At 37.7% G+C, this 21,748-nt stretch overlaps 1 protein-coding gene across 2 annotated transcripts; it reads right to left on the minus strand.

Moving 5' to 3' along the window:
• Positions 1-5,342: 5,342 nt before the first annotated feature.
• Positions 5,343-21,051, minus strand: golm1 (golgi membrane protein 1). Of its 2 annotated transcripts, XM_039663766.2 has the most exons (10): positions 20,919-21,051; positions 19,232-19,405; positions 14,963-15,133; positions 11,809-11,863; positions 11,616-11,718; positions 11,435-11,528; positions 11,177-11,357; positions 6,858-6,974; positions 6,622-6,783; positions 5,343-6,155 (listed from the first exon to the last, which is right to left on the minus strand). In XM_039663766.2, the coding sequence occupies exons 2-10, from the start codon at positions 19,361-19,363 to the stop codon at positions 6,040-6,042; spliced, it is 1,131 nt and encodes a 376-aa protein (XP_039519700.2). In that variant the 5' UTR covers positions 19,364-19,405; positions 20,919-21,051; the 3' UTR covers positions 5,343-6,039. The 2 variants fall into 2 exon arrangements, with proteins under 2 accessions (XP_039519700.2, XP_088975451.1); XM_089119325.1 differs by lacking the exon at positions 6,858-6,974.
• Positions 21,052-21,748: the final 697 nt, after the last annotated feature.

Consider the following 21,748-nt stretch of genomic DNA (forward strand, 5'->3'; position numbering starts at 1 on the left):
ATTTTTATCCGCCGGGATGATAGAATTGACGTCATTACGTGATGACGTAAAAGAACTGGTGAACCGTTTTTTTGAACCGGTTCATTAAAACGAACTGTCCGAAAGAACCGGTTCGCGGAAAAGAACCGGACTTCCCATCACTAACACACACACACACACACACACACACACACACACACACACACACACAAACATTAATTCTGGCGCAATTTTTTGAAACTACATACACATACTGTGATAAAGTTTGCTACGTACAAGCGAAATTACATTTATGCGAGGGACCTGTTGGCGTCATGTTTACTTGTCATACAGCTGCTTCTGTGGCAAATGTGAGAAGATGGCTAACTTACAGAACAACAACATATATGCAGTTTTTAGTACAATATATATATATATATATATATATGTATAAACGTGTGGTAGCACAATACAAACAAGGTTTAAATTTATATAGCATACACAGACATCCTACGAAGACAACAACTTTAGACGCATGTTGTTGAATTGGCTGACATTGACTGAAAAGACTATTTGCTCAACAATCATAAAATACACTTACTGTTACTGGAGGTGACGGTGGATCGCAAACAGTAGATGACGATCCACAGTTCAGGATTAACTTTTAAACCACAACAACAGGATTAACCCACCACAGAACATTTATCCGGCTGTCGTTGAAACAATGGAGGATGTGTGTCCAGATCACTGAGGGCGGGGTCTAGGCCACAACCACAACCAAAACCTTTCTCAACCCCTTTCTCAACTCTTGAGAGTATTAGTAGAATAGTAATTGACTGTCTGCTTAATATCTGTTAACACTTAATATGTTGTATAATAAAAATGTAATCTAAATTGAGAGTATTTTTTATTTTTATTTTTTTGTATTTTCACCCTTCCCCAAAAAATATACACAAAGGGTAATGGACTACCAAGAAACAGCTGGTAGCAATTAGGGACTAATTAATCAAACTAAAAGGGACCGCAAACGTGGAACAGGAAGACACCAGGCCCAGGGCCAGAAGAACAGAACAGGAGTCCAAGGCCTGGGGAGCATCCAGAATGAGCCAGATAGCACCATGTTGGAGCAGGGAACCAAGGCAGACCCAGAACCACTGCCAGAGATAGAACCCGTGGTGTATAACATTCAATAGATTATTGCTGTCTGTTAGATGTACCACTAGATGGCAGTGTTATGTAAAGTGTTAAGAGGACATGATGCAGATGAACATGGTATTCATGACATGTTGTGTGGTGAGACTAAAGATGCAAGTAATCCACTTTAAAAGGCTCTTTATTTGGGTTGCAACAAGAGACAAACACAACATGGTACCAAAAATGGATCTCTGTGAGCTGTTTTAAAAAGAAAAGGCAAGAAGGAGTGCAAACCTGATTAAAGGACTTTCAATGGATAGTTCACCTAAAAATGAAAATTAGCCCATAATTTACTAACCCTCTCAAGCCATCCTACAGTAGGTGTATAAGACATTCTTCTTTAAGACGAATACAATCAGAGTTATATTAAAAAATGTCCTGGCTCCTCCAAGCTTTAAAATGGCCGAAAATTTTTCATCAAAATTCATCCTTCCATGATAAAAGTGTTCCACTTGGCTTTGGGAGGTCAATAAAGGCCTTCTGAAATGAAGTGCGTTTGTGTAAGCATTTGCGTCCGGCAGACGGCCTACGCTAGTTGACTAACACCAAAAGAGTAACACGCAGGATGTAGGAGACAGACTCCTCTCGCGATTCAAACACACAGGGCTGGGCAACAAACTCAAACTCCTCCGACTTTTTTCTTTAAAAATTGTCGTTAGATTTCTAATTTGTGTGACTGGTGTTTTGTTTTGCTCTATCCTCTGCACTTCCACGTTTTGTCATTGTGTCGTGAGTGAAGGGTTACTCTTTCACCGTAAATCGATACGTACGGCCGTCTGGTGGAAGCTAGTTAATTAAGATTGTAGAGTTATAAATATGGGTATTTTTCTTACAGAAACCCATGGCTGTGCTTCAGAAGGCCTTTATTAATCCCCCGGAGCCATGTGGATTATTTTTTATCATGGATGGATGCACTTTTTTGAGCTTCAAATTTTCTCCAGCAATTCACTCCCATTATAAAGCTTGGATTAGCCAGGGATACTTTTAGGCCTATTTCTCATTACTCTGTTTCAAAAGTAATATTATTACTTTACTTATTACTCCCTGCCTACACATTATATTACTTCTCCGTTACAACCCATAAAAATTGGTAATTGTGTCCTTTCTCAAAATTTCTAGCTTCACGTGCACCCTTATATATTTATTTAGACATTAATTCTTTCATGCATGAATTATGACTACCCCAGTAAGGATTTTAGGGCATGAAAATAACATTTGAAAAAGATTTGTTTTTACACATATTTTCACATTCAAAATGGAAACTTTTCTACCATAGCTCTCCTACCTGAGATAACCTCAGTTAACATGCTTGAAGTAATCAGATTACTTTTTGGTGTAAGTAAAGTAACATATTATAGGTAATCAGATTACTTTTTGGTGTAAGTAAAGTAACATATTATAGGTAACATGCATTTTGTAATCAGATTACCTTTCTGATGATGGACAGAGGCCAATGGGCAAATTTTGCCAGGATGCCGGGGTTAAACCCCTATACTTTTTCAAAGGATATCCTGGGATTTTTAATGACCACAGAGAAGCAGGATTTTGGTTTTAACGTCTTATCCGAAGGACAGTGCTTTTTGACAGTATAGTGTCCCACTCAGGCCGCATCACCCCAGACCCACAGGGTGAGCACCTCCTACTAGTTTGAATAGACCGTTAGTTTGAAATCAGAATGCTTCACAAATCTATGGCCTGGTTTCAAGCAGGGCTTAGATTAGGCCAGGATTAGAACTTAGTTCAATTAGGACATTAAGTATCTTTTATAAACATGCCTTAGAAAAAAAAACTTCCCTGTTGTGCGTTTAGAGAGTGACAATGGCGTTGACATAATATGCTTATCCACTGCGCCATCACCACACCCCATTTTCATGCACAACCATTTCTAGGGTTTATAAAGAATGGTGTGAAAAGGGAAAAACAACCAGAATGCAGCAGTCCTGTGGGCGAAAATGTCTTGTTGATGCTAGAGGTCAGAGGAGAATGGGCCGACTGATTCAAGCTGATAGAAGAGCAACTTTGACTGAAATAACCACTCGTTACAACCGAGGTATGCAGCAAAGCATTTGTGAAGAAGACACAAAACACACAACCTTGAGGCGGATGGGCTACAACAGCAGAAGACCCCACCGGGTACCACTCATCTCCACTACAAATAGGAAAACGAGGCTACAATTTGCAAGAGATCACCAAAATTGGACAGTTAAAGACTGGAAAAATGTTGCCTGGTCTGATGAGTCTCGATTTCTGTTGAGACATTCAGATGGCAGAGTCAGAATTTGGCGTAAACAGAATGAGAACATGGATCCATCATGCCTTGTTACCACTGTGCAGGCTGCTGGTGGTGGTGTAATGGTGTGGGGGATGTTTTCTTGGCACACTTTAGGCCCCTTAGTGCCAATTGGGCATCGTTTAAAATTGAGCATTGTTTCTGACCATGTCCCCATCCTCTAATGACTACTTCCAGCAGGATAATGCACCAAAGCTCGAATCATTTCAAACTATTTTTTTTTTTAACATGACAATGAGTTCACTGTACTAAAATGGCCCCCACAGTCACCAGATCTCAACCCAATAGAGCATCTTTGGGATCATCTTTCGTGCCCTGGATGTGCATCCCACAAATCTCCAACAACTGCAAGATGCTATGGGCCAACATTTCCAAAGAATGCTTTCAGCACCTTGTTGAATCAATGCCAAGTAGAATTAACGCTATGGTATACGATGTTAAAAATCGGTCGAGACGGTAGGGAAGTTTTAAAAAACTCATCCCGCCCCTCCACACACACCCCCTCCCCTCTGTGCTACCTGATCCCTGACGTATGTCACGTTTGAGTTCACGTCAACGCAAGATTAGCAACACATGAAATGTTCTAAACTCCCCACCACGATTATAATACTACTAGTATTGCTAAGGTTTTCAGTAATTGTTATTGCAGCACGCAGCGCATCTTGTTCAAATTCCGATCGGCTCGAACAGAAACCTCGAACAAGAAATATAATTACTTTGAACCGCGATCGGCGATGCTAAACGGCTAACATTCCAATGCCGACCGGCAGCATGAGCAAGTTGTCAAACTGATAAAAAGCCACGTAACACGTCACACCATAAAAGAATAAATAAATGTTTACCTGCTCAACAAAAAGTCATCCGTGTCAGCGTCGTTTTCAGCCCCAGATCTCCCTGAAGCTTTCTCCAATGGTCAATGAAGGACGCTATATTTATCCTACTTAGAGTCCGGCGTTCTTCACATTTCTTTTTAATCTCTGATCTTTCCTCCAGACTTTCTCTTGCGTGCAAACTTTACAGTAGAGGTAAGCAGGGGCCGCTTGCTGTTGTCGTTTATATTTTTATCCATTGCTTTATCCATTGCTGATCTGACGCTACTAGCTAGCTACCATAGACAGTCTGTCAGCTGTTTGCTCACGCACGGAGGGGGGCGGTTGGGTTGGAGACGCGAGCGCCAGGCGGAGTTTCAAGTGGAGCTGGTGATTGGATGAGAGCAGTTGACCAATATAAGCTGTGCGGTCGCACAGCTTACATTGGTCAACTTTTCTGCGGCTGTCCAGCCAATAGAGTGAATGGATATTTTTCGTTCTTTTTTCTATTCACATTGTTAGGATTGTACTATATAACCATAACCAGCATCTAAACGAGGATATTAATAATGAACAATCTTTGAAATCGTATACCCTAGCTTTAAGGCATTTCTGAAGGCAAAACACAGTATTAGTATGGTGTTCCTAATAATCCTTTAGGTGAGTGTATACTGTTTAATGTTTTTTTTTACATCATTTTACACATCTATGTACATAAGCTGTTGCTTGTTTCTGCTGCTTCTTCACGTCTTTCGATCAGGAGATTCACCATACATTCAAAAGATGCGTCAGAGCACCCCCTATGGAAAGCTTGAAATTTCCACCAATGGCGGTAAAGCGTTGTCTCATAAACCGCCTTTCCACCGCAGGAAATTTCCTCAGGAACTAGGGACTTTGGGGTAGTACTCGGTGTGTTTCCACTGCAGGAACCAGTGTCTAAATGAAGTTTCGGGTTAAAATTTCCCCCTCAGAAAGTCCCAGCTCGCAAGGTAGTGCTTTTTCAAAGTTTACATAGTACACTAGCATTCCATTATAAAATGCCACAGACATTACTCCTCTACATGGTTTAGCCATTAAATGCACACAATAGGTAGAGTAGCGCAACAAAATAATTTTTATTATGAGATCAGAAATTCAGTAAGAAACCCATATTTTTTAAAAACATATTCCAGTTCCCAACATGAAAATGTAAAAAAAATTCAACATAAAAATATCATTTTACAGCAAATAAAAGCCTGGATTGCACTGTTATTAAATGAGTGAAGAGAAACGTGTCTTTTAGTCTAGACATCTAATATTCCTGTGTTTTCAGCAGCTAAAATGTTGACATCCAGTTTCGTCAAAACGGAACCTGAACCGTAAAGACAAGATAAAGCCTTTTTTGTAACAAATCAGCAGTTGTTTTTGTACAAGAGCAAAGCATCTTACATTTAAGAAGAGGTTTGACAGGGAAAATTCACCATGATGCATTAATTTAAAGGCTTGTTGTCATAAGTAGTTACATTCAAGTTTAAACTAAAATCAATACTAGCAAAATAATGTCTTCATGCCTGTCCTGGTAAGACATATGAGATTTGATTTTGAGTTTGTTAATGACATAAACTCATATCCTTCATTACACAGTAGTGCAGTATTCACCAGCACAAATGAGTCTTTACAGCAGGTTTCCTCTCCTACCTTTCAAACGTCTGCCGAGCTGTTGGGAGGTCACGTATAAGGGTTTGTGACGGTCTTCAGCTGAAGAAAATGTTGCTGTCAGCAGACTCGTTGTGATCGGAAGCACGTTCGTTACATCCCTGCGAGCTCCGCCTGCTTCTCGTCCTCAGACTCCGGTTGGTTATCATCATCACCGTTATAATTAGCCACATCATCCTCTAGATCTAGACCTGCACCTTGATTTTCATCTGTAGAAACAAGAAAATTATCCCTAATCTAGACAAAAGACAAAAGTCCTTTTGACATATAATGGTTATTAACAACTTTGTCAATTGACTTGAAACATAAAATACATCATCTTTCAGTTTGTAAAAGCTACCAAAAAAAGTTACACTTGACATTTCCTAACATCTTTATAGACCATTTCACAAGATGTAAACTACACTGGTCCAGAAGCACTTCCTGTTTCAGTTTGTAACTGTTTTCTTTATTTCACATGTAAAGAAAACATCTTAAAGATGTTTGTTTAACTTTTTGATTCAGTTTTAAATGTTCTGTTGGTTGTATTTTATCCCAGCTTTTATGTAGTGTTAAAAAACTGAAACAGGAAGTGCTTCTGGACCAGTGTTGTTTACATCTTGTGAAATGGTCTATACAGTCATTTTAAATTGTAAAAAAGTCTAATTGTGTGATGATCATGATGTTGAAGAGCACCTTTAATTTTAGAGAGTTGTTTTTCTATCTCGCCCTCATTGTCGTACATAACGGCGTCTTCCTTCCCGTTTGCTGCATCTTCCTCTTTCCTGTACCCAATTTTGACATCTTCCTCCTCCTCGTCGTCATCTCCAATCCCGATGTCATTTTCCAGCACAGTATCTGCATGAAAACAGATAAAATTAGCAATGTGTGTGTGTTGTGCTTTAATGGCTGGATTCTCTCTTTTACCCCACCTCCTTTAATGTCCACCACTGCTTCTGGAACTTCTTCATTGGCTGGTCTGTTAAGAGTCTCACTCTTATTGGTCCGTTTGGAGGTGGGCGTGGGCAAGTCTTGTAAAATCACAGCATCTTAGAGGAGCAGACAGAATGTTGTTAAAGGGATACTCCACTCTTTTTTTGGAAATAGGCTCATTTTACAACTCCCCCCAGAGTTAAACTGTTGAGTTTTACCTTTTTTGAATCCATTCAGCCGATCTCAGGTTCTGGAGGTACCACTTTTAGCATAGCTTAGCATAGATCATTGAAGTGCACAAGACCATTAGCATTTCTCCCCAAAAAATTACCAAAGTGTTTCGATATTTTTCCTATTTAAAACTTGACTCTTCTATAGTTACATCGTGCACTAAGACAGACGGAAAATGTAAAGTTGTGATTTTCTAGGCTGATTTGCTGATACACTTTCCGTCGGTCTTAGTGCACAATGTAACTATAGAAGAGTCAAGTTTTAAATAGGAAAAATATCGAAATACTTTGGTAATTTTTTTGGGAGAAATGCTAATGGTCTTGTGCACTTCAATGATGTATGCTTAGCTATGCTAAAAGTGGTATTGCCAGAACCGGAGATCGGCTGAATGAGTTCAAAAAAGGTAAAACTCAACAGTTTAACTCCGGGGGAGTTGTAAAATGAGCGTATTTCCAAAAAAAAAAGTGGAGTATCCCTTTAAACATGTTATCTCTGTAAAGCTGCTTTGAAACAATCTGTATTGTAAAAAAACGCTAAATAAATAAATGTGACTTGACATGCTGAAGGAACAAAGAATTGAGTTTTTCTTTTTTTAAAAACTGACAAGATAAAGGCCCATTCACACCAAGAACGAAATCTATGGACAATGATGTTCTGTTTATTATAAGCACACGCTGCAGTATTGTCGTCTGTCGCTTTAAATGCTCAGCCGGGTAGTTTTTTCTGTCAAAGTTTTTATCGTTCATCATCAGGTGTATCTAGGGCTGCCAACTGTCCTGAATTAGCCGGGACGTCCCGTATTTTGGGCCTCGTACGGGACCTTCCTTGTCCTGATTAAATAGACTGCTATGCTGATCTAAGCACTGACTGACAGAACAGACACACACGCATAACACCGGTCATCATCCAATCACAGCCCACACTCACGAGCATCAGACCATACCAATAACAAACTCTACATTGAGAATTAGACTAATTATTCTTTTGGGACAAATCATTGTTTGATTTGCAAACAGAATCCTCTGCTGTCTGGTCGCTCCCGGTTCAATCCGGACTCGCGCTAATGGCGAATCCCTTTCACGGTCCCATTTCGGCAAATTAGTTTTGGTGAATTCAAACAACGTGATTATTGTTCACAAGTCCAACATCAGACACGCAAGAAAACATGAACTCTTCCTGAGGGAATAATATGCTGATGTGATTTGCTGCCCAAGAAACATTTCTGATTATAATTTGTTTTTTTTGTTATTAAAGTCAAGATTGTTTGATGAATAGAAGGTTCAAAGTAGATTCATCCGAAATAAAGCTTTTGCAACATTATAAATGTCTTTATTGTCACTTGATTACTTTAATGCAGTGTTTCCCAACCCTGTTCCTGGCGGCACACCAACACTGCGCTTATTCTTTGTCTCCCTAATCAGCCACACCTGATTCAACTCATCAGACACATCAGCGCATTAACCTATCTGATTATGAGCTGATGAGTTGAATCAGGTGTGTCTGATAAGGGAGACAAAGAATACGCCCAGTGTTGGTGTGCCGCCAGGAACAGGGTTGGGAAACACTGCTTTAATGCATCCTTGCTGAATAAAAGTAGGCTATTACTTTCTTTAATTTATTTAAAATGTAGTGTATAATGTTACAAAAGCTTTCTATTTCAGATAAATGCTATTATTTTGAACTTTGTTAAATGTGCTTTTGCTTAAAACTTATTGTAGAATTAAATTGTACATAAATAGGTTAACCAAAAACTGTTATGTCTGAGAACCTTTTAAACGCATACGAACCTGAAATGACATACTGTGTGATACAGTATAAATATTTTGAGTGTCCCTTATTTTCATGTAAAGAACCACGAGTGTCTATTGTACATCTTGGTACGCAAGTTTTTTATGGTTTTGCTCATGAAAATGACAGACTATATTTCAAATTTATTTAGCTTTTCACAATACACATTTAAAGTGTTTACATGCCTGTTTATTGTGTTTAAAATCAGCACACACCATATAGTTTACCATGATTATGGTTGATTGAGAGTACTTGATTGAAGTGTTGTGTTTAAGAGGTATAGTTTAATCGTAATATTGGTGAATGTAAACATAATCATTGTTTCAAAGCAGCTTTACAGGACATTACGCAGTCGTCTGACCAAATGGGAGGTATTCCAATTAAAACAATGATTTTAAGGAGAAAACCTTAAATCAATATTTTTGGATTAATTCTATCCTAAACACCTGCTACTCTACATCTGAATAGATGGTTATGAATAATAAAAAAATATATAATTATAAAAATTATTTATTCTTACACCGCAGCCTTGGGAAGCAAATGTTAATGTTATTATGAGTTTGCAGTGAGTGAAATTTAAAGTTATGATGTAACCGAGAGAACCAAATACTTTTTCTTGCCTATTATGACGTTTGAAAAGAAAAGATAAAAGACGAGGACTTGGTTCTAGGCATCGGTTGTTGATTGGATTTTGAGATTGAGAGGCATTGCACTCACAAACAGAGGCGGGCGAACACAAGCTTGCATGGGTGAATATAAGCGCACCAACTGACTGGAAAAGTTCTGCATACGCCAGCCACCAGAGAGAAGTCTGTCGGAAGATCTGACTCATTTGAAATACGATCAATATTGAGCATTTAGAGAAGAGATTGAGTAAATATTCATTTCAAGCAGATCTGAATCAGAATTTGGCGTAAACAGAATGAGAACAAGGATCCATCATGCCTTGTTACCACTGTGCAGGCTGGTGGTGGTGGTGTAATGGTGTGGGGGATGTTTTCTTGGCACACTTTAGGCCCCTTATTGCCAATTGGGCATCGTTTAAATGCCACGGCCTACCTGAGCATTGTTTATGACCATGTCCATCCCTTTATGGCCACCATGTACCCATCCTCTGATGGCTACTTCCAGCAGGATAATGCACCACAAATCATTTCAAATTGGTTTCTTGAACATGATTGAACATTCTTGAACTGAATCAGATCTGCATGAAATAAATATTCACTCAATCTCTTCTCTAAATGCTCATTATTGATCGTATTTCAAATGATTCAGATCTTCCGGTGAAACGACCGACTTCTCTCTGATGGCATATGCAGGACTTTTCCAATCATTTAGTGCGCTAGACATAGACTCTGTCCTGCTCCTGTCCTACATTCCTCTCAAATTGGAGAACAAAATGATGACGAATTTGTCTTTGTGGGGAAATATATTAAAACTTGGCTTAGCTTGGCTTAACAAAAGCATTAGTAATTATACTGTAGTCCCTTCCCTTACACCTTAACCTACCCTTAAACGTACCCATACCACCACACCTGTCCCTAACCTTACCTGTATCACACCTCAATAGCAGCATAAAAGTTTAACAATACAACCTGAACACAATGAGTACATTGTACTTATTTTTCATTGCAAGTATATAGTACTTAAAGCCACTTCATATAAAATGGGACCAAAATTTCTTATCATTTCTATTGTTTTCTATGTTCAAGAATCACATTAGAGCCACAATTTCTGCATTGTGTATTATTTAGTGTGTTACACAACAAATGTAAATCTTGGTGCTCTGGCACCTTATGCTAAGCCATTTGTCAAAATCTTGGGTGTGGTGTTGGACAGTGCCCTAAAGGTTAATAGACAGGTCAACCAAATTGTGAAGTCAAGCGTTTACCAGTAATGAACCCTGATAAAAATGAAGTCTTTCCTTTCATTGTCAAATTTTGAAAAAGTAATACATGGTTTTATCACCACAAGGCTAGATTATTGCAATTCACTTTATTCGGGGATTAGTCAATCTTTCATAAATTGCCGGAGCTTTGACAGGGGTTATACGTTATATCCTGTCCTTCAGTCACTTAACTGGCTGCCAGTGTGGCTACAGCACATTGGTCAACGGAAGCTGTGTTTAATTGTGCTTTATAAATAAAGTGATTGATTGGTTGATTGAATTGCATTAATAATAGGCTATAATTAATTCCAGACACTGTAAACTCTTAAGTTATCGGACTTGCATTAAATTAGGGACTTCACCCATATATAGAGGCCATTTACAAACCACGTTCAAACAGGCAATTCTCACCTTCTTCATTTTTCTCCACTACTAACTCATTGGTTTGGACCTTAGCATCATTTTTGGGCTGTGAATCCACATCTGGTTTGCCGTTCGGAGGTTCTGCCACACTTTTATTTGAATGGTTTGTGGCGGGCACATCAGATTTGGCTTTTGAAACAGAGACTTTCGGCATGGAACCATCAGCATCCTGTGAAGGACAGTTTAGGGTTAAGTAAAATCACAATCAAGGTTAAATTTTTTTTTTTTTTCTCATAGTGGCGCTACCTTTTCAGACGTCCTTTGCTTTTCCATTTTGGCAGCTGCCATTTTCTCATTGCATTCCTCTTTTATGGCCTCAACTTGCTTGTTGCACTGAGACCTGCACAATACATACAGCCATTGTCATACCGATGAAGCGGTATAATGTCTTTGGTATTGTAGATTAGAGCATTCAGAATGGACCTACATCTCACTGCTGGCTTTCTTACTGAGCGTGTCCATGTTATTTTGACAGGACTTCAGCTCACTCTGCGCTTTACTCACATCCTGCAGTAATGACTGCATACGGTCTAATAAAAGGAAATCAACAAAAATGTGAAGGAAAGATGACATGTGTTACAGGGTAAATACAGTAGCACAAGCATGAGGTAAAAACTTACTCTTCATGTCTTGCACCATTTTAGCACTGGTGGAAATGTTGATCTTCAGACTCTCCTATGACAGAGAGAAAACTTTTAGACCTAAAAACATACACTGAGCATATCCAAAAATCCTATTTTGGCCATTAAAACCTACATGCAGGGTCATTCTGAGTATAATTGCATAACTGTTTATATAGATAGCATTTACATCAATAACACTTATGTCGAGTTCACACTACAGGATTTTAAGCCCGATTTAAGCCTGACTAGCAAGTTAACGAGCTCGCCGACAGGTCGGGGTGTAATCGCGTGCAAATCTGAGGGTGATCCGCGCTCGCCAATCTTTATGTGTGAAATACTAAACAACGCATTAAAAATGCCCGCTGACACCTTGCCGATGCCAGACAGATATCTAGCATGCTAAATATATGGAGCTCGATAAGCCTGTGGTGTGGGTCGCAACGAGGAGCACAATTTAATTGAACTGTGGCAGGAGCGTGAATGCCTGTATGATGTTTCCAAAGAGATGTAGCCTACCACAAACGAGCTGGGAGCTGCTTTTTCATTATAAACATGTTTTACTCCTCCAACTCTCTCTGTAGCCAGACATGGGCGGCATTATAGGAGGGGCTAGCAGGTGTTTCAGCACCCCCAGGAAAGTTATTTCGTTAACTTGCAAAATTAAATTGCAGAATTAAATTAATGTGCAGCAATTTGTAGGCTACATATATAGGGAGTCTGGAGATTTTCTTAGGAATGTTAAAATGCACATCAACCGATCACTTGTTTATAGCTCATGTAAACACTACAGTCAGATTCACCAATCGGAATGAATTCAGTTAGACTGAAACAAAAGCTGTGCATGTAAACAATGAATGGCGACTGCAGAAAGCAAAAGCTGAATCCCGGACATCGACAGCCGTACATATCCAGGAAAAAGAGGATGGTAACCCCTACTACTCAGCTTTCTCCACAGAACAAGAACCTGCTAGCTTAGCTTCCAAAAAAAGATGGCCGACACTGTGTTCATTCTGTGAGTGATGGGCGGGTTGAGAACATGCGGGACAGACCCGACTAGTGACTGTAGTGTTTAGCCTCTGGACAAAAAATCCTCTGATGATGCAAAATGATGTTTTTTGAGTCACTGGAGGATTTTTTCCAAAAAATACATAATTCTCTCATCTCAGTGGGATATGAGGGTGGAAAGCACGGCAATTTGAAAATACTACAGGTTTTCTACTAATAAAAAAGTTTAAAGAGCACCTATCATGGATTTTTGAAAATGACTGTTCATGTAGTGTGGACTATAGCTCTAAGGGAATGAAAACATCCTGCAAAGATTTATAACTGAAAGTGCACCGTATATAAAGTTATTGTCTTTCAAAAGTGAGAGTCGAGACTGAGTCGAAATGAATTGTTTTTGAAACGAGTCATTAGCTGTTTCGTCGTGACGTAGATACAAAACATTAGCTCATTGGCCGCTCCCAACAACTGCGCAGACGGAACTTGACGTCTAGAACACATTCAAATACTTCAGCAGAATAGCATCATGTCGGGTAGACGCTGTGTTCTACATTGCAAAGACAATTCAGCCACTTGTTTTCATTGCCCAGGGACGATCATGCGAAGAATCAGTGGTTAGAGTTCATATTTGCAACGATACCACAACAGCATAGCCCGAACCTCGTGTTCTCATCATTTTAATGACGAATCATGAATTCAAATGTGGATTCGCAAGCCGGTTGTTCCAGAAGGAGGGCTCAGTATCCAGTGTATATGGATCAGGTTCATCCTCCTCCGAATCACAACCTGTAAGTATTATTAATTATGTTTGCTGTTATTTTCTATAGCATACACAATTTAGTTATATTGTGTTGTGTGTGTTGTGTACACTCAGCACAGCTTCTAAGCGGGGTAAAGTTAGTTTGTTTTTGATATTCACCAAACATTCATTGAAAAATGGCAATTACCTCCTAAACGACTTAGCCAAATATGACTTCGCTCTATATAATAAGCACTGCCCCTCAAAAGCCCCCGCAACGCCGGGAAAGGTTGCTCTTGATGGAGACGCGAGTAAGGGACAGTGTGGAAAGTGCACTTTTTCTGACACGTTTGTTCATTCACTCTATACAACACTTGACAAGCTATAATCCATTAATGGTGATAGGCGTTCCAGTGCCGACAATCTCTGCCTACGGTTTACCAATAACAACTGACTGGGTCATTTGACCAATCGCCGCAGATTTGCGTCACACAAAGGAGGTGTTTGCGAAAATGAATCGTCGAACGAATCATTTGGGAGTCGTTAAGCAAATCAGGATAAAAATAAATGCGTATTATACGACAAATAAAGTGTTTTTATCCTTGCATGCACGTTAAACTGTTTTTGGGAACTCCCAAAACAAAAATAGGAACCTTTCAAATGCTATGATAAGGGCTCTTTAATGCTAAATCCTGAGGTATCCCTTTAATATTTGTTAAAATATTAATGTTATTTTTTTCATCTGCTGATTATGAAAAGGGAACAGCACGAGTAAGATCGGATATGCAATATATCGGGAGACATTGAGTCAATCAGACAGGATTTTGACCATTTTTTTGTTTAGCAGAGACCTTTCTTTAAAGTGAATTTTGTTTTGTATAATTTTTTTTCGTCAATAAATTTCCTGTATTTATTTACCTGCGCGGTCACTTGTATTGCATGTGAACTGGAGCATCTCATAAATTAACTGAAATTCACCGTAGACCTATGCCTCACAGACATGAGAAATATATCTATAAAAATCTTAAAATGTTTTTAAAGGAAACAATTCAAAACGAAAATAAATAGGCTACTCTCTGATGTAATCCATTATGTGCATTCCTCTCTATATAGGCTCATATACGGAGATGGCGATCGTCAACTTCATCTTTGCAGTCGCCACTTACACAGAAAACACTAGTTTATTAATAAAAAAACAAATGCACGTTTGTCACAGAATTTACAGTTGCACATCGTGCTTGTTGCACGCATATTATGTCAAAATAACGAGATATTATGTTAAATTATTAATAAAAATAAATCTTTAAGAATATTTGCTGATGATTTGAATAAACAGGTAACTGGTTGATTACTAGCTCCACGTTTCCACCTGAACTCTTGTCAGTGAGTGCAAGACGAGTGTATTCATACTTTTTCTTTTTTCCAGGTGTTCAGAGCGCTTTCCTGCTGTCTTTGGTGTGTTTCCTCCATTAACTCCAGCTGCTCGTTCTGTCTGCGTGACTCATCCTCGGCCTTCTGCTGCTCTCTGTCACTTTCTACAGCCAGCTTCCTCATGCGGTCCTCCAGCTCCAATATCTTGCGCTGGAGAACAATACAAAATCAGGTCAAGTCAAGTCACATTAATTTATAGTGCTTCTTACAATATAGATTGTTTCAAAGCAGCTTTACAGAGATAACAGGAAAATAATGTTTCCAGAAGAAATTAGCATCAGTTAGGGCTTGAAAAGTAATCAAAACCGAAATTCAGAGCCTATAACTGACGTAATTTTACCATGTTATTTCATTTTTTTAATCCTATTAATATTTCCGCCCACTGTGTGTTAATGTACTTTCCCCTTTAAACATATTACCGCGTGTATAGTCACGTGACTCCGCCCCGTCCAGTCTGCAAGCCGCTTGAACCAAAGAAACATGCAGTGTCCGACGTTTGGACAAATTTTGGCTTCAATAAAGACGACAGATGCGAACACTGCAGAAAAACTGTTATAGCAGTGACCAAAGGTAATACCAGCAATCTGTTGTACCGAATATGAACAGTGCATGGCTCAAAAAAAAAAGAGACTGACAAATGCCCAGTGCCTCCACAAAGCAGGAGTAACACGCATTTACAAATCCTACACAATATGAAAAGGATGTAAAAAGATGGAAAGAAATAGTATATTTTACTTTTAAGATGGCAATATTTACAATAATTTATTTTGTTTACAAAAATAAATATTTTTAAAAGTTCTTTATTTTCTAGATTTTAGGAAAATTTTTACTTTAAAACTTAAATGACTTTTTTATAAGATGTTTTTATTTCAAGCATTGTATGCTTTGTTTGATCCAATTGTTTGAAATGTTTAATGAATAAGCCTAAATAATAGCTATCCGTACGTTTCCTTATTCTAGAATCACAAAGATAGGATTATGCACTCTTTCATTAGAAAAAATAACTGCGAACATATTTACAGTATAATCCTTGCCAGTGTCATATGAGAAAAAAAAAATTAAAGTTCAATAATCGCAAATGAGGTAAGTAACTTGTTCGATTAATCGCGATTATGATTTTAGCCAAAATCGTCAGTCAGTTCTCAAAGAATGGTGTCAATTCAGGCAGATCAATATTATTGTTGAAAATTTATGTAAATGTTAAATTTAATGTCAATTAATGTTATTGAATATTAAATGAAATGTTAAATTTAATGTTTAATCAAAGCTCCTTTCTAGACAGACTATTATAGTTAAAGCTGCAGTCCGCAGTTTTTCCTCTTTATCGCCATCTCTGTTCGAAATCTGCAATTGCAGTCATTCGCGGAATTATCAATTTTACGTGGGTTGTACTTTGACACCCTCGACACGGCACAGCGTGGATGAACACAATGTTTGGAGGAGATTGTGAGTCTGTCAGTCACCGCGCCGGTGTAGATACTGCAATTCAGAATCACAGATTATTGTTTTTGGAAGTATGACCAACATAGTAATATTCACTGGAAAATGTCATCTGAACAAGTAAGAAACATCAACTTTTGTTCTAGTTCTGAATCTAACAATCGCTTATAAGTTATCATATCATGCAAATTATACTTCAAATTGTTAATGTTAACAACGTCAGCATTGCGTGACTACACTAATGTCCTTCCGATATGCATCCTTGTTTTCGAATTTGTCCAGTTGCAGTCTCTTTTTTTCAGTCACCAGGCTTGGTAATATTACGGTAATATCGTATACCGCGGGATCTAAAAATAGCAACGGTATCAGTTTCAATATCGTCATACCGTCAGAAAAAAAAAACAATGCACTTAAATAAGAGACAAGGAATCCTTGTCTCCTATATAAATGCAATGTTTTAAATACAATTCATTTAATGGCTAAAATGCTTATATCTGGTTCTCATGACGTGACAGTGTGGTGACGAGAGAGTGGGGGAGAGAGGGCAAAGATTGCAAGTTGCGCACTGAGTGACTTGGTCTCGAAGAAGAACACGACTTCTGCAGTTTGGCAGGGATGCATTTCAAGCAAAAATAATATTTAACGATTGCCTGGTATTATTCGATTATTATTTGAAAATTGTGCCCCACCACCACATGTACGCCACATGCATGTAGTCTACAGCGGGCCAGACCGTGTGACGCTTAAATATAAGCTAGTTTTTAAAAAAACAAAAAAACATATTCCTTTCATATTTGAAGAGTTCAGATGCAAAAGCCTCTAAATGCCATTTGAAATTTTCTTCTAAAATGATCATTTTTATCAAGCTTGTATATTTAAGTTCAGTAATTTCACTTAAATGGCAATGAAGATTACCTATTAATTGTCATTTAAGTGAAATTACTGAACTACTAAATATACAAGCTTGATAAAAATGATCATTTTAGAAGAAAATTTCAAATGGCATTTAGAGGCTTTTGCATCTGAACTCTTCATTTCTTTAATGATATGATGTTTTTCTATGTATGTTGATTTTATGAAAAGGGAACTTCATGAGATGAATAAGATAAGATCATAAAATGCGCAATATCGGAAAACATTTGGAATGGGTCAGTCAGACATGATTATGACCACTTATTACGTTTTGTTTTGTAGAAATCCTTTCTTTAAAACGAATTTCGTTTTGAATAAATTGCATCTTCATTTTAATTTTTTTTCATCAACGAATTGCCTGGATTAATTAATAAAAAGCAAATATAGTGATCAGGACACGCGCCGGCGCGTGACTGGAGCGCGACTCATACATGAACTGAACCTCGCATATAAGAAACAAGATCTGAGAAGTGTATATAGTACGCTTGAAATGTCTACTTTTAAACAAAACAATCTAAAAGAAATGGGCTGCTCTCTGCTTATGTTTAGGCTAATTCATATGAAGTGTGCATTACTCTTTATTCGCGTTCACTACCGCGAAGATGCATGTTTGCGTCGTCAATGCAATCTTTATCTTTGCAGCAACTGACATAGAAAACATGTTGGGTCAGTCAGACATGATTATGACCACTTATTACTTTTTGTTTTGTACAAAGCCTTTTTTTAAAACGAATTTCGTTCTGAATAAATTGCAACTTCATTTATTTATTTTTTTCATCAACGAATTGCCTGGATTAATAAATAAAAAGCAAAGATTAATCAGGACTGGAGCGCGATTCATACATGAACTGAAACTCGGCATATAAGATACATGTCTTAATGATCTGAGAAGTGTATATATATAGTAAGCTTGAAATGTCTATACTTTTAAACAAAACAATTACAAGCTAAAAGAAATGGGCTGCTCTGCTATAGGCTTATTCATATGAAGTGTGCATTAGGCTACTCTTTATTCGTGTTCACTACCGTGAAGATGCCAGTTTGCATCGTCAATGCAATCTTTATCTTTGCAGCAACTGACATAGAAAACACTAGTTTATTAATAAATAATTTTATCTCGGCTGAGTCGGCTCCACTCGGCTCGCGGCGCCGAGTGGACAGAGCTTGTGGCGCGTGATCTCCATAATGTGCTCCCCTCTCTTGAGGAAATATCACCACTCTGCTCACATTCTCTGGTGTGAGACAATGTGCATCTCCTGTTTTCTAATAGTTGATTGACAGCTTTTAGATGCATTACTGGAACCGACACTCTCTGGTTGAACGTGTCATCATGTGTGATGCCATCTGAGCCTTATCTCGTAATTTTTAATTAGTCACGCGGTAATACCGTATACCGCGGTAAAATAGGGAGGAGGTTTGACGGTGTGAAAATTTGTATACCGCCCATGCCTAGTCACCACTCAGAATCCAAACAAAGTCTTTTGCATTTTACAGCGGGTGAATCAGTCGTCACTGGTGATTGTCGTTTGAACGTTTCTGGGACCGCCATCAAACTGATAAGTTTAATTAGATCAAGTGCTGTAAGAAAAGGCTATAAATCTCCACCTCCAACATCCTCACACGCAATATAGCCTAGCCGAGACTCCTTTATGTGTACAGATGTGACGTAATGACGCAAAGACATGCTCAAATCTCACGCGGAAATCCACCAGTACCACTGGAATTAAAAACATTAGCGTTTGAATCGAGCTAAGGCAAGCAGATAGTTTTGAGCACTTGCTGGTTATGTATTTTCTTAAATATCTATTTTGGTTAATTTTAACCCCAAAAAAGCTACAGACTGCAGTTTTAAACAGCCACTCGCCAAAGGCTACATCCAAACACAGAGTGTCAAACCTGGAGCTCGACGTTTCTGGAGTTTGAGACCCAATAGTTGAAGCCAAGCAAGAAGATGCAGGCGATGAGAGCCACCAACAGCAAAGATGAAGAGCGGCCGCCACGTCGACCGTTCCCAAGTGCACCCATCATGCTTTATTACAGTTCCACAAACACTTAAATGATGGGTTCCTCCTGAAAGGGAAATATAACCTTAGTATAGACATTAATAGCCCCATAAAACAGGATATAACAAACACATAAATGCCAATAGACCGCATTTTTGGGAATCATAACTTGCCTGCCAAAATACACAACATTTCTGTGGAATCTTACCTACTACTTAGGTACTATGTGTTAAACATAGAGGTCACTAATTATCGCTGCAGTTTTCAAGAATATTCCATTTTCATCAACAATGTCAGAATATAGCATGTAATTGGTCATTGAAAGTGAGTTTGTCGTCATGCATATTTCAAAGGCATGAAGATCAATTTCAGAGACTGACTGAATTTTCCAAAACTCACCAAACTTGTTTCAGTATCTAGTTAATTTATTTGATCTATTAAAAGATATTAAATAAATAAATGTAACTTTACCCAAGCAAATAATATTTCACAGCAATGATCAATTGTCAATATCTTATTAATAGTAACAATCGCATTAGAGTCTGTGGTTGAAGATATAATTATTTTCTAGTTATTCTTTCTTTCTTTTCAACTGTTTGCTGGTAGAGTTTTTACTTAAAACCCTATGACCTTAGCCTACGGATGCAGACATTTCTAAGGGCTCTAAATTATCAAAACTTTCCTGAAAAACCTGTTATACACAATCTAATATAATGCCTTCTATCGTCTGATTGATAGTTTATATATATTAGCAATTAAACACCCTTGTTTGTGGTTTACATATCATTTTGCTGCAATAAAGAATAAAGACACATAAAATTACAGTAAGAATAACGTTTATTTTTGTTAGTAATAATTATTAATCATTACTAGACTGAAGCAACTTTGGTTTCCTTCATTAATTATTATTAAATATTGAGATGTTTTTCCTCTTTAAGTATGAGAGCCTCAAAAGATTGAAGTGTTCCATTTTAAAATAATGATAAAAAATATATATATTTCTGGCTATTATTTTGTGTCAGAGGTGTAAGGGGAAAATGAACCTGAGCAGAGGGAATGTTTACTATTGTTTGTTTGAATGTTATCTTGAATTAAAGCTTGTCGTTCGTCAGATAACACCAACACACATCATTTACACCTCTTGGACTTTTCATTTACACAATCACTAAACAAATGCAATACAGAGAACACACAGTGCTCATGATGGACCAAATGCAAACCAAACAGTGTGGTGTAACGTTAGTAACAGAGCAACAAATCATGTCACCATTACCAGACTTTTACAGGAGACAACACTTTACTACTGTACTGCCACTGTCTTTCATATGAAAGAAACCTTTAACTCTACGAATGATTAAATAAAGGAGTATTAGAATATATTCATATGAAACAAGCCACACAAACTGTAAACATATTCAACATGTAAATCCATTTAGTACGAAATTGCTTTTGTTCTGGTAACTTAGCATGCTTGCTAATACAGCTACTGTTATGGTTATAGTTACACTTTCATCTTTTTAACAGATAAATGTTATACATTAGTGTCACAATTACATGTATTGGTGTCAAATTACCCTTACCGGCATTTAATGTAAAAGGTCTCGTCGGGAAAAGGGATAAAACATGGACATCTCGATATTCGTTGGAGTCTTTCCGGGATGAAATCACTTAAACTGCAGTGTTTTGCACTGAACCGCAACGCGCACGCGCACTTGATTCGGATTCACTTCTCGTCTTTTCAGGAAACAGTTTCTCTCATCGCTGAATGGTTCTTTGAGGTACTACAGACTTTTGAGCAGACTTTTTTCACTCTTATTATCAATAAATAAAAGCAGGACATGTACTTTCACAATGGAACTTTGTGATTGTCAGCAAATTGTCAGCTTTAGTTTAGACAAAACATATTATATTCTATAAACTGAATTCTATGTTAAAAATTTGACAACATGCCCCAAACCTACATTTATGATAAATCCCCTTTTTGTGAGAACAGTTTTAGCTAAACCTTTGTCTCATGCCAGTGATTGTGCTTGTTGTCTGACTGAAATGATAAAAAAATGATAATAATGTTAATTTATCATGAAGGACAGAAGTTACAAACATTTGAATGTTAATTTAATTAAGTTAAATTAGTAGGAATTACTTGACTGTGGTTTTTGGACCAAAATGCAAGAGAAAACAAGAATTTGTGTATTTGGACTTTTGACTGAAAACTGTGTGACCCAGTAAACCAGTTAATGAAATACAGAGCTTCACTGTGTGAACTATCAATAGTTTCCCCTTGTTAAATGAAAGGAAAAAAAATAGTCAGAACAGAAGATTTGAAATAAAAAAATGAGTTATTTAAGGCATATTTTCCCCCTTCTTTCAGGATTTTAATATCTCACCCTGTTTGTTTAAATTAACATCA

The sequence above is a fragment of the Pimephales promelas genome, chromosome 14 (genome assembly GCF_988280905.1).
Source record: "Pimephales promelas chromosome 14, fPimPro1.hap1.1, whole genome shotgun sequence".
NCBI classification, from domain to species: domain Eukaryota; kingdom Metazoa; phylum Chordata; class Actinopteri; order Cypriniformes; family Leuciscidae; genus Pimephales; species Pimephales promelas.